Source organism: Thalassophryne amazonica, unplaced genomic scaffold, assembly GCF_902500255.1.
Source record: "Thalassophryne amazonica unplaced genomic scaffold, fThaAma1.1, whole genome shotgun sequence".
Lineage (NCBI taxonomy): Eukaryota > Metazoa > Chordata > Actinopteri > Batrachoidiformes > Batrachoididae > Thalassophryne > Thalassophryne amazonica.
In genome coordinates this window covers 81,795-94,269 of record NW_022986263.1, presented here as the reverse complement: position 1 = coordinate 94,269, position 12,475 = coordinate 81,795, and the positions used below count along the sequence as shown (strand labels likewise).

The window sequence follows — 12,475 nt, the reverse complement described above, 5'->3', positions numbered from 1 at the left end:
TCAGAACAAAATCTAAGATATGATTAAAGTGGTGGGTGGAGTCATTTACATTTTGAGCAAAGCCAATTGAGTCTAATAATAGATTAAATGCAGTGTTGAGGCTGTCATTCTCAGCATCTGTGTGGATGTTAAAATCGCCCACTATAATTATCTTATCTGAGCTAAGCACTAAGTCAGACAAAAGGTCCGAAAATTCACAGAGAAACTCACAGTAACGACCAGGAGGACGATAGATAACAACAAATAAAACTGGTTTTTGGGACTTCCAATTTGGATGGACAAGACTAAGAGTCAAGCTTTCAAATGAATTAAAGCTCTGTCTGGGTTTTTGATCAATTAATAAGCTGGAATGGAAGATTGCTGCTAATCCTCCGCCTCGGCCCGTGCTACGAGCATTCTGGCAGTTAGTGTGACTCGGGGGTGTTGACTCATTTAAACTAACATATTCATCCTGCTGTAACCAGGTTTCTGTAAGGCAGAATAAATCAATATGTTGATCAATTATTATATCATTTACCAACAGGGACTTAGAAGAGAGAGACCTAATGTTTAATAGACCACATTTAACTGTTTTAGTCTGTGGTGCAGTTGAAGGTGCTATATTATGTTTTCTTTTTGAATTTTTATGCTTAAATAGATTTTTGCTGGTTATTGGTAGTCTGGGAGCAGGCACCGTCTCTACGGGGATGGGGTAATGAGGGGATGGCAGGGGGAGAGAAGCTGCAGAGAGGTGTGTAAGACTACAACTCTGCTTCCTGGTCCCAACCCTGGATAGTCACGGTTTGGAGGATTTAAGAAAATTGGCCAGATTTCTAGAAATGAGAGCTGCTCCATCCAAAGTGGGATGGATGCCGTCTCTCCTAACAAGACCAGGTTTTCCCCAGAAGCTTTGCCAATTATCTATGAAGCCCACCTCATTTTTTGGACACCACTCAGACAGCCAGCAATTCAAGGAGAACATGCGGCTAAACATGTCACTCCCGGTCCGATTGGGGAGGGGCCCAGAGAAAACTACAGAGTCCGACATTGTTTTTGCAAAGTTACACACTGATTCAATGTTAATTTTAGTGACCTCCGATTGGCGTAACCGGGTGTCATTACTGCCGACGTGAATTACAATCTTACCAAATTTACGCTTAGCCTTAGCCAGCAGTTTCAAATTTCCTTCAATGTCGCCTGCTCTGGCCCCCGGAATACAACTGACTATGGTTGCTGGTGTCGCTAACTTCACATTTCTCAAAACAGAGTCGCCAATAACCAGAGTTTGTTCCTCGGCAGGTGTGTCGCCGAGTGGGGAAAAACGGTTAGAGATGTGAATGGGTTGGCGGTGTACATGGGGCTTCTGTTTAGGACTATGCTTCCTCCTCACAGTCACCCAGCCGGCCTGCTTTCCCGGCTGCTCGGGATCTGCTGGGGGACAGCTAACGGCGGCTAAGCTACCTTGGTCCGCACCGACTACAGGGGCCTGGCTAGCTGTAGAATTTTCCACGGTGCGGAGCCGAGTCTCCAATTCGCCCAGCCTGGCCTCCAAAGCTACGAATAAGCTACACTTATTACAAGTACCGTTACTGCTAAAGGAGGCCGAGGAATAACTAAACATTTCACACCCAGAGCAGAAAAGTGCGGGTGAGACAGGAGAAGCCGCCATGCTAAATCGGCTAAGAGCTAGTAGCTACGCTAAGCTAGCGGATTCCTAAAAACACACAAAGTGAATAATGTGTAAATAATTTAGAGGTGATTCAGCAGAAGGAGTGCTTTAGTTAAGGCACGTGAAGATTACACTGGGAAACAAATCGTAATCTAGATAACTAGATCAATCTAACTGCGCAGATTAAACAGCTAACAGATACAGAAAAACACCGCTGTGCTCCGGAACAGGAAGTGATACAATACCGCAGTGAGAGCCAACCACCAGTAGAGGCCAGTAGTCAAATTAAATCAAATAAATGTTGATTGATTGATTGTAACACACACTGCATATGTAACACACACTGCATATGTAACACACACTGCATATGTAACACACACTGCATATGTAACACACACTGCATATGTTACACACACTGCATATGTAACACACACTGCATATGTTACACACACTGCATATGTTACACACACTGCATATGTAACACACACTGCATATGTTACACACACTGCATATGTTACACACACTGCATATGTAACACACACTGCATATGTAACACACACTGCATATGTTACACACACTGCATATGTAACACACACTGCATATGTAACACACACTGCATATGTAACACACACTGCATATGTAACACACACTGCATATGTAACACACACTGCATATGTTACACACACTGCATATGTAACACACACTGCATATGTAACACACACTGCATATGTTACACACACTGCATATGTAACACACACTGCATATGTCACACACTGTATCACACACTGTTTATGACACACAGTGCATATGTAACACACACTGACACTTTAAACTGACACAGTCCTTGTGGTTTGTGTACAGACATTGATGAGTGTCGACATGCTCCGTGCTCCAACGGTCACTGTCAGAACACTCCTGGAAGCTACCACTGTGTCTGTCGCCATGGTTACAAGCTCCAGGGCAACACATGCACAGGTGAAAGTCCTCAGAGCAATAAATCAACGAATCAAAAATATGTTCTACTTTGATGTGTGTAATTATTTTTTAGTCATTAAATAAGTGTTGTGTAGCATACAGATCAAAATTATTGTGTGTTGTAAATTGTCTTCCTTGATGCAGGTTAATCATTTTGGGCCCTATCTTGACTATCTATAGCATACAATCTAATGTGTAAACATTTAATTTGTTGTGTCTAAGTCCACTTTGCTGTTTGCACGTCCCATAATCTGAGTGTAGAGTGAAACACAACACAGCTTATACTTCATTTCTTAATCAATCGTGAGTGTGTTTTGGATAGAAAACAGATGGTTACAGCCAGACGGTCATCTGTCACTGCCTTTAAGAGCTGTATGTACTGACAAAAAGTGACGAGGAAACAGAGCAAAGATAAGACAAAGTGTTGAAGCACGCCGCTGATACTTACACGCTCTTTGACTTATACTTTATTCACGCTGCTAATATTTACACGCTCTGTGACCTGTACTTTATTCACGCTGCTAATATTTACACGCTCTTTGACTTATACTTTATTCGCACTGCTAATATTTACACGCTCTGTGACCTGTACTTTATTCACGCTGCTAATATTTACACGCTCTTTGACTTATACTTTATTCACGCTGCTAATATTTACACGCTCTGTGACCTGTACTTTATTCACGCTGCTAATATTTACACGCTCTTTGACTTATACTTTATTCACGCTGCTAATATTTACACGCTGTGACCTGTACTTTATTCACGCTGCTAATATTTACACACTCTTTGACTTATACTTTATTCACGCTGCTAATATTTACACGCTCTGTTACCTGTACTTTATTCACGCTGCTAATATTTACACGCTCTGTGACTTGCAGTTTATTCACGCTGCTAATATTTACACACTCTGTGACTTGCAGTTTATTCACGCTGCTAATATTTACACACTCTGTGATCTTGACTTTATTCATGCTGCTAATATTTACACACTCTGTGATCTTGACTTTATTCATGCTGCTAATATTTACACGCTCTGTGATCTTGACTTTATTCATGCTGCTAATATTTACACGCTCTGTGATCTTGACTTTATTCATGCTGCTAATATTTACACGCTCTGTGATCTTGACTTTATTCACGCTGCTAATATTTACACGCTCTGTGATCTTGACTTTATTCACGCTGCTAATATTTACACACTTTGTGACCTGTAATTTATTCATGCTGCTAATATTTACACGCTCTGTGATCTTGACTTTATTCATGCTGCTAATATTTACATGCTCTGTGACTTATACTTTATCCACGCTGCTAATATTTACACACTCTGTTACCTGTACTTTATTCACGCTGCTAATATTTACACACTCTGTGACCTGTACTTTATTCATGCTGTTAATATTTACACGCTCTGTGATCTTGACTTTATTCATGCTGCTAATATTTACACGCTCTGTGATCTTGACTTTATTCATGCTGCTAATATTTACACGCTCTGTGATCTTGACTTTATTCACGCTGCTAATATTTACACGCTCTGTGATCTTGACTTTATTCACGCTGCTAATATTTACACACTTTGTGACCTGTAATTTATTCATGCTGCTAATATTTACACGCTCTGTGATCTTGACTTTATTCATGCTGCTAATATTTACATGCTCTGTGACTTATACTTTATCCACGCTGCTAATATTTACACACTCTGTTACCTGTACTTTATTCACGCTGCTAATATTTACACGCTCTGTGACCTGTACTTTATTCATGCTGTTAATATTTATTTGCTCTGTGACCTGTACTTTATTCATGCTGTAATATTTACATGCTCTGTGATCTTGCCTTTTTCATGCTGCTAATATTTACACGCTCTGTGACCTGTACTTTATTCACGCTGCTAATATTTACACACTCTGTTACCTGTACTTTATTCACGCTGCTAATATTTACACGCTCTGTGACCTGTACTTTATTCACGCTGTAATATTTACATGCTCTGTGATCTTGCCTTTTTCATGCTGCTAATATTTACATGCTCTGTGATCTTGCCTTTTTCATGCTGCTAATATTTACACCCTCTGTGACCTGAATTTTATTCATGCTGCTAATATTTACACGCTCTGTGACTTATACTTTATTCATGCTGCTAATATTTACATGCTCTGTGATCTTGACTTTGTTCATGCTGCTAATATTTACACCCTCTGTGACCTGAATTTTATTCATGCTGCTAATATTTACACGCTCTGTGACTTATACTTTATTCATGCTGCTAATATTTACATGCTCTGTGATCTTGCCTTTTTCATGCTGCTAATATTTACATGCTCTGTGATCTTGACTTTGTTCATGCTGCTAATATTTACACCCTCTGTGACCTGAATTTTATTCATGCTGCTAATATTTACACGCTCTGTGACTTATACTTTATTCATGCTGCTAATATTTACATGCTCTGTGATCTTGACTTTGTTCATGCTGCTAATATTTACATGCTCTGTGATCTTGACTTTGTTCATGCTGCTAATATTTACACCCTCTGTGACCTGAATTTTATTCATGCTGCTAATATTTACACGCTCTGTGACTTATACTTTATTCATGCTGCTAATATTTACATGCTCTGTGATCTTGCCTTTTTCATGCTGCTAATATTTACATGCTCTGTGATCTTGCCTTTTTCATGCTGCTAATATTTACACCCTCTGTGACCTGAATTTTATTCATGCTGCTAATATTTACACGCTCTGTGACTTATACTTTATTCATGCTGCTAATATTTACATGCTCTGTGATCTTGACTTTGTTCATGCTGCTAATATTTACACCCTCTGTGACCTGAATTTTATTCATGCTGCTAATATTTACACGCTCTGTGACTTATACTTTATTCATGCTGCTAATATTTACATGCTCTGTGATCTTGCCTTTTTCATGCTGCTAATATTTACATGCTCTGTGATCTTGACTTTGTTCATGCTGCTAATATTTACACCCTCTGTGACCTGAATTTATTCATGCTGCTAATATTTACACGCTCTGTGATCTTGACTTTATTCATGCTGCTAATATTTACACGCTCTGTGATCTTGACTTTATTCATGCTGCTAATATTTACACGCTCTGTGATCTTGACTTTATTCACGCTGCTAATATTTACACGCTCTGTGATCTTGACTTTATTCACGCTGCTAATATTTACACACTTTGTGACCTGTAATTTATTCATGCTGCTAATATTTACACGCTCTGTGATCTTGACTTTATTCATGCTGCTAATATTTACATGCTCTGTGACTTATACTTTATCCACGCTGCTAATATTTACACACTCTGTTACCTGTACTTTATTCACGCTGCTAATATTTACACGCTCTGTGACCTGTACTTTATTCATGCTGTTAATATTTATTTGCTCTGTGACCTGTACTTTATTCATGCTGTAATATTTACATGCTCTGTGATCTTGCCTTTTTCATGCTGCTAATATTTACACGCTCTGTGACCTGTACTTTATTCACGCTGCTAATATTTACACACTCTGTTACCTGTACTTTATTCACGCTGCTAATATTTACACGCTCTGTGACCTGTACTTTATTCACGCTGTAATATTTACATGCTCTGTGATCTTGCCTTTTTCATGCTGCTAATATTTACATGCTCTGTGATCTTGCCTTTTTCATGCTGCTAATATTTACATGCTCTGTGATCTTGACTTTGTTCATGCTGCTAATATTTACACCCTCTGTGACCTGAATTTTATTCATGCTGCTAATATTTACACGCTCTGTGACTTATACTTTATTCATGCTGCTAATATTTACATGCTCTGTGATCTTGCCTTTTTCATGCTGCTAATATTTACATGCTCTGTGATCTTGACTTTGTTCATGCTGCTAATATTTACACCCTCTGTGACCTGAATTTTATTCATGCTGCTAATATTTACACGCTCTGTGATCTTGACTTTATTCATGCTGCTAATATTTACATGCTCTGTGATCTTGACTTTGTTCATGCTGCTAATATTTACACCCTCTGTGACCTGAATTTTATTCATGCTGCTAATATTTACACGCTCTGTGATCTTGACTTTATTCATGCTGCTAATATTTACACTCTCTGTGATCTTGACTTTGTTCATGCTGCTAATATTTACACGCTCTGTGATCTTGACTTTGTTCATGCTGCTAATATTTACACCCTCTGTGACCTGAACTTTATTCATACTGCTAATATTTACACACTCTGTGATCTTGGCTTTATTCATGCTGCTAATATTTACACATTCTGTGATCTTGACTTTGTTCATGCTGCTAATATTTACACCCTCTGTGACCTGAACTTTAGTCACACTGCTAATATTTACACACTCTGTGATCTTGACTTTATTCACGCTCCTAATATTTACACATTCTGTGATCTTGACTTTGTTCATGCTTCTAATATTTACACCCTCTGTGATCTTATTAAACAAATATGTAGGACTGCCTTTTTGCATTTACGCAATATCTCTAAAATCAGAAAGGTCTTGTCTCAGAGTGATGCTGAAAAACTAATTCATGCATTTATTTCCTCTAGGCTGGACTATTGTAATTCATTATTATCAGGTTGTCCTAAAAGTTCCCTGAAAAGCCTTCAGTTAATTCAAAATGCTGCAGCTAGAGTACTGACAGGGACTGGAAGGAGAGAGCATATCTCACCCATATTGGCCTCTCTTCATTGGCTTCCTGTTAATTCTAGAATAGAATTTAAAATTCTTCTTCTTACTTATGTTTTGAATAATCAGGTCCCATCTTATCATAGGGACCTCGTAGTACCATATCACCCTAATAGAGCGCTTCGCTCTCAGACTGCAGGCTTACTTGTAGTTCCTAGGGTTTGTAAGAGTAGAATGAGAGGCAGAGCCTTCAGCTTTCAGGCTCCTCTCCTGTGGAACCAGCTCCCAATTCAGATCAGGGAGACAGACACCCTCTCTACTTTTAAGATTAGGCTTAAAACTTTCCTTTTTGCTAAGGCTTATAGTTAGGGCTGGATCGGGTGACCCTGGACTATCCCTTGGTTATGCTGCTATAGACTTAGACTGCTGGGGGGTTCCCATGATGCACTGTTTCTTTCTCTTTTTGCTCTGTATGCACCACTCTGCATTTAATCATTAGTGATCGATCTCTGCTCCCCTCCACAGCATGTCTTTTTCCTGGTTCTCTCCCTCAGCCCCAACCAGTCCCAGCAGAAGACTGCCCCTCCCTGAGCCTGGTTCTGCTGGAGGTTTCTTCCTGTTAAGAGGGAGTTTTTCCTTCCCACTGTTGCCAAGTGCTTGCTCACAGGGGGTCGTTTTGACCGTTGGGGTTTTTCATAATTATTGTATGGCCTTGCCTTACAATATAAAGCGCCTTGGGGCAACTGTTTGTTGTGATTTGGCGCTATATAAAAAAAAAGTTGATTGATTGATTGATCTTGACTTTGTTCATGCTTCTAATATTTACACCCTCTGTGACCTGAACTTTATTCATACTGCTAATATTTACACGCTCTGTGACTTGTACTTTATTCACGCTGCTAATATTTACACGCTCTGTGACTTGTACTTTATTCATGCTGCTAATATTTACACGCTCTGCGACCTGTACTTTATTCACGCTAATATTTACACGCTCTGTGACTTGTACTTTATTCATGCTGCTAATATTTACACGCTCTGCGACCTGTACTTTATTCACGCTAATATTTACACGCTCTGCGACCTGTACTTTATTCACGCTAATATTTACACGCTCTGTGACTTGTACTTTATTCATGCTGCTAATATTTACACGCTCTGTGACTTGTACTTTATTCATGCTGCTAATATTTACACGCTCTGTGACTTGTACTTTATTCATGCTGCTAATATTTACATGCTCTGCGACCTGTACTTTATTCACGCTAATATTTACACGCTCTGTGACTTGTACTTTATTCATGCTGCTAATATTTACACGCTCTGCGACCTGTACTTTATTCACGCTAATATTTACACGCTCTGCGACCTGTACTTTATTCACGCTAATATTTACACGCTCTGTGACTTGTACTTTATTCATGCTGCTAATATTTACACGCTCTGTGACTTGTACTTTATTCATGCTGCTAATATTTACACGCTCTGTGACTTGTACTTTATTCATGCTGCTAATATTTACACGCTCTGTGACTTGTACTTTATTCATGCTGCTAATATTTACACGCTCTGTGACTTGTACTTTATTCATGCTGCTAATATTTACACGCTCTGTGACTTGTACTTTATTCATGCTGCTAATATTTACACGCTCTGCGACCTGTACTTTATTCACGCTAATATTTACACGCTCTGCGACCTGTACTTTATTCACGCTAATATTTACACGCTCTGTGACTTGTACTTTATTCATGCTGCTAATATTTACACGCTCTGTGACTTGTACTTTATTCATGCTGCTAATATTTACACGCTCTGCGACCTGTACTTTATTCACGCTAATATTTACACGCTCTGTGACTTGTACTTTATTCATGCTGCTAATATTTACACGCTCTGTGACTTGTACTTTATTCATGCTGCTAATATTTACACGCTCTGTGACTTGTACTTTATTCATGCTGCTAATATTTACACGCTCTGTGACTTGTACTTTATTCATGCTGCTAATATTTACACGCTCTGCGACCTGTACTTTATTCACGCTAATATTTACACGCTCTGTGACTTGTAATTTATTCATGCTGCTAATATTTACATGCTGTGTGATCTGCACTTTATTCACGCCACTGATATTTATACACTGTGCGACCTGAACAACTTGCAACTTGCTTCTGACGGATTGTTTGTTGCTGTGACGCCACTCTGAACTTCACACGGTTGTATACGCTTCTTTTATTTCTGTTTAGCACTCTTCTGGTTATTATTTGTATCTACTGTGAATGTTATTTAACAACAGTCCTGTTGTGAATCGCTACCAGTTAGCATTCGTTAGCTAGCTCGACACCTCCCCTCTTCATTGTTACTTTGTATAGCTGTTTCTTTTCTACGCGTTTAATACTTCTGTTCGTTTTTCAGTTGAACTGCTGTGAATTTTAAGTAATTTTTACTCCTGTGTAAAATCTTAGGAGCGGCTAGCATTTTCGCTAGCGGTTAGCTTGCGTTAGCTATTTCTGACCCTTCTCATAATTTTTCATTTCATTTTTTACACTCCTGTTAGTTAACTGTTTAGTGTATTTTATAGCTGCTGCTTTTTTACCTGTTTAATACTTCTGTTAGTTTTTCAGTGTAACTGCTGTGAATTTTAATTCATTTATCTGCGTCTGTGTGAACCTTAGGAGTGGTTAGCTTATCCATTATTGGTTAGCTCGTGTTTGCTTGGCTACATTTTTGAATTTCTTAGTGCACAAAGTCCCTTACTTATTATACTTTACACCCTCCGTAAATCCTGCGTGATGTTGGAAGATAGGGTGGTTCTCTTAGAAAGCCGTGTCCGTAAAGCCCCGTTTACACATAGACGGTCAACTCTCCCGGAAGCGTCCTGGCAGAGATTTTGCCCCCTCCGGGCCATTTTAGGGATCAAACGCCGTAGTTAACGCCGGCGCACGGGGGCGTGGTTTGGTTCCGGCTTCACCGGGAATCGTCGAAAAAATTATTCAGCATGTTGAATAATTCCGGGAGCGCTCCCAGAGAAGTGGCCTGACGACGGACACAACGCGAACAACGGTGTTTGATACTTTTTAATCGCCGTATCATCCCGCCCCTTCCTGTAGTGCTGCAGTTTACACCGCCGTAATTGGCAGCCGGCGTTGTATCCCTAACCAATGGCCTGTAAAACGGCGATAGAGCCCACATCGGCATCCTCAAAGGCGTTTTAACCGGCGACAGAGGCAGACAAAACGGCGGCGCTAGCAGACAGTACGCTGTTCTAAACACCACCTCCCGGTTAACGGCGTTCCAAATGCCCGATAGGCGGCGGTCAGTATAAAAACGCTAGCGCGCTGCATGCAGGTCTCTCACTCGCGGCCAGCTCCGGATATTTTTGCAGAGAAGCTCCAGTATGCCTCCTAAAATAAAATTGGCAGCGGCAAGGACTTACCAAGAGGTCTGGTTCAGAAGCAGAGGAGAGCCCTGTGGTGGAGACGAAGCAACACGTTGAGGAGGGGAAAAGGAGAGAAAAGAAAAGGCTGAGAGATGAGCTCCCTGTCACTCCCTCCCCCTGCACTGACAGCTGCTTCAGCCTATTATACTCTGTGGGCGGTGCCTATATCAATCAGTCAATCAATCAATCAATTTTTTTTTTATAAAACGCCAAATCACAACAAACAGTTGCCCCAAGGCGCTTTATATTGTAAGGCAAGGCCATACAATAATTATGTAAAACCCCAACGGTCAAAACGACCCCCTGTGAGCAAGCACTTGGCTACAGTGAGAAGGAAAAACTCCCTTTTAACAGGAAGAAACCTCCAGCAGAACCAGGCTCAGGGAGGGGCAGTCTTCTGCTGGGACTGGTTGGGGCTGAGGGAGAGAACCAGGAAAAAGACATGCTGTGGAGGGGAGCAGAGATCGATCACTAATGATTAAATGCAGAGTGGTGCATACAGAGCAAAAAGAGAAAGAAACAGTGCATCATGGGAACCCCCAGCAGTCTACGTCTATAGCAGCATAACTAAGGGATGGTTCAGGGTCACCTGATCCAGCCCTAACTATAAGCTTTAGCAAAAAGGAAAGTTTTTGTTGTGTGGGCCGCTGAAGAGGAGGTACTGCTGGCCCACCACCACCAGAGGGCGCCCTGCCTGGAGTGCGGGCTCCAGGCACCAGAGGGCGCCGCCGCCGTACGAGAGCAGTCAGGGTGACAGCTGTCACCCATTACTGGACACAGCTGACTCCACTCAGCCCGGGGGTATATCATCAGGACGGCGTCTCCACCTCAGTGCCGAGATATCGCCTTAAGACTGAGGTAACGTTCTCTGCATTCATATTCTGAATAACCAGCTAAGACTTGTTAAACCTTTTCAGGACTGCTGACTACTGATAGCTAAATTGCTTGGATAAGTACTCACCTTCCTGCTATACATTGACAAGAGGTGGAGGCGGCTCTTCCCCTCTCTGTTACTGGGTGCTGTCGCATCCACACCTGTGTGTTGTTGCTCTCTCCCGCCAGCAGTACCGGATCCGACGAGCGGAGGCAGTGGCCACCTGGGAATTCGGGACTTGGCGGTTCCAGTATTTCCAGGGTTCGGTGGCAGAGGAGATCTGGGTGGTTCCGGTTCGACTGAGACGGACGTCTCCTACCTTCGAGCCTGCCCACACGACACCAGCGGATTCGACCCCAAATTGTTAATTGTTGTATTCGTTGTGCTCGTTTCACAACAGTAAAACTTGTTATTCACCTTTCTCCATTGTCCATTCATTACGCCCCCTGTTGTGGGTCCGTGTACCTACACTTTCACAACAGTTTTAAGCCTAATCTTAAAAGTAGAGAGGGTGTCTGTCTCCCTGATCTGAATTGGGAGCTGGTTCCACAGAAGAGGAGCCTGAAAGCTGAAGGCTCTGCCTCCCATTCTACTCTTACAAACCCTAGGAACTACAAGTAAGCCTGCAGTCTGAGAGCGAAGCGCTCTATTGGGGTGATATGGTACTACGAGGTCCCTAAGATAAGATGGGACCTGATTATTCAAAACCTTATAAGTAAGAAGAAGAATTTTAAATTCTATTCTAGAATTAACAGGAAGCCAATGAAGAGAGACCAATATAGGTGAGATATGCTCTCTCCTTCTAGTCCCCGTCAGTACTCTAGCTGCAGCATTTTGAATTAACTGAAGGCTTTTTAGGGAACTTTT

General features: G+C 41.1%; 1 protein-coding gene across 1 annotated transcript in view; it reads left to right on the top strand.

Moving 5' to 3' along the window:
- Window positions 1-12,475, top strand: part of LOC117505890 (latent-transforming growth factor beta-binding protein 4-like) — a gene marked incomplete at its 3' end in the record, with an annotated part of 211,270 nt that overhangs the window by 117,999 nt on the left and 80,796 nt on the right. The window contains 1 exon segment of the mRNA XM_034165425.1: window positions 2,510-2,623. Coding sequence (XP_034021316.1) covers window positions 2,510-2,623 — 114 coding nt within the window.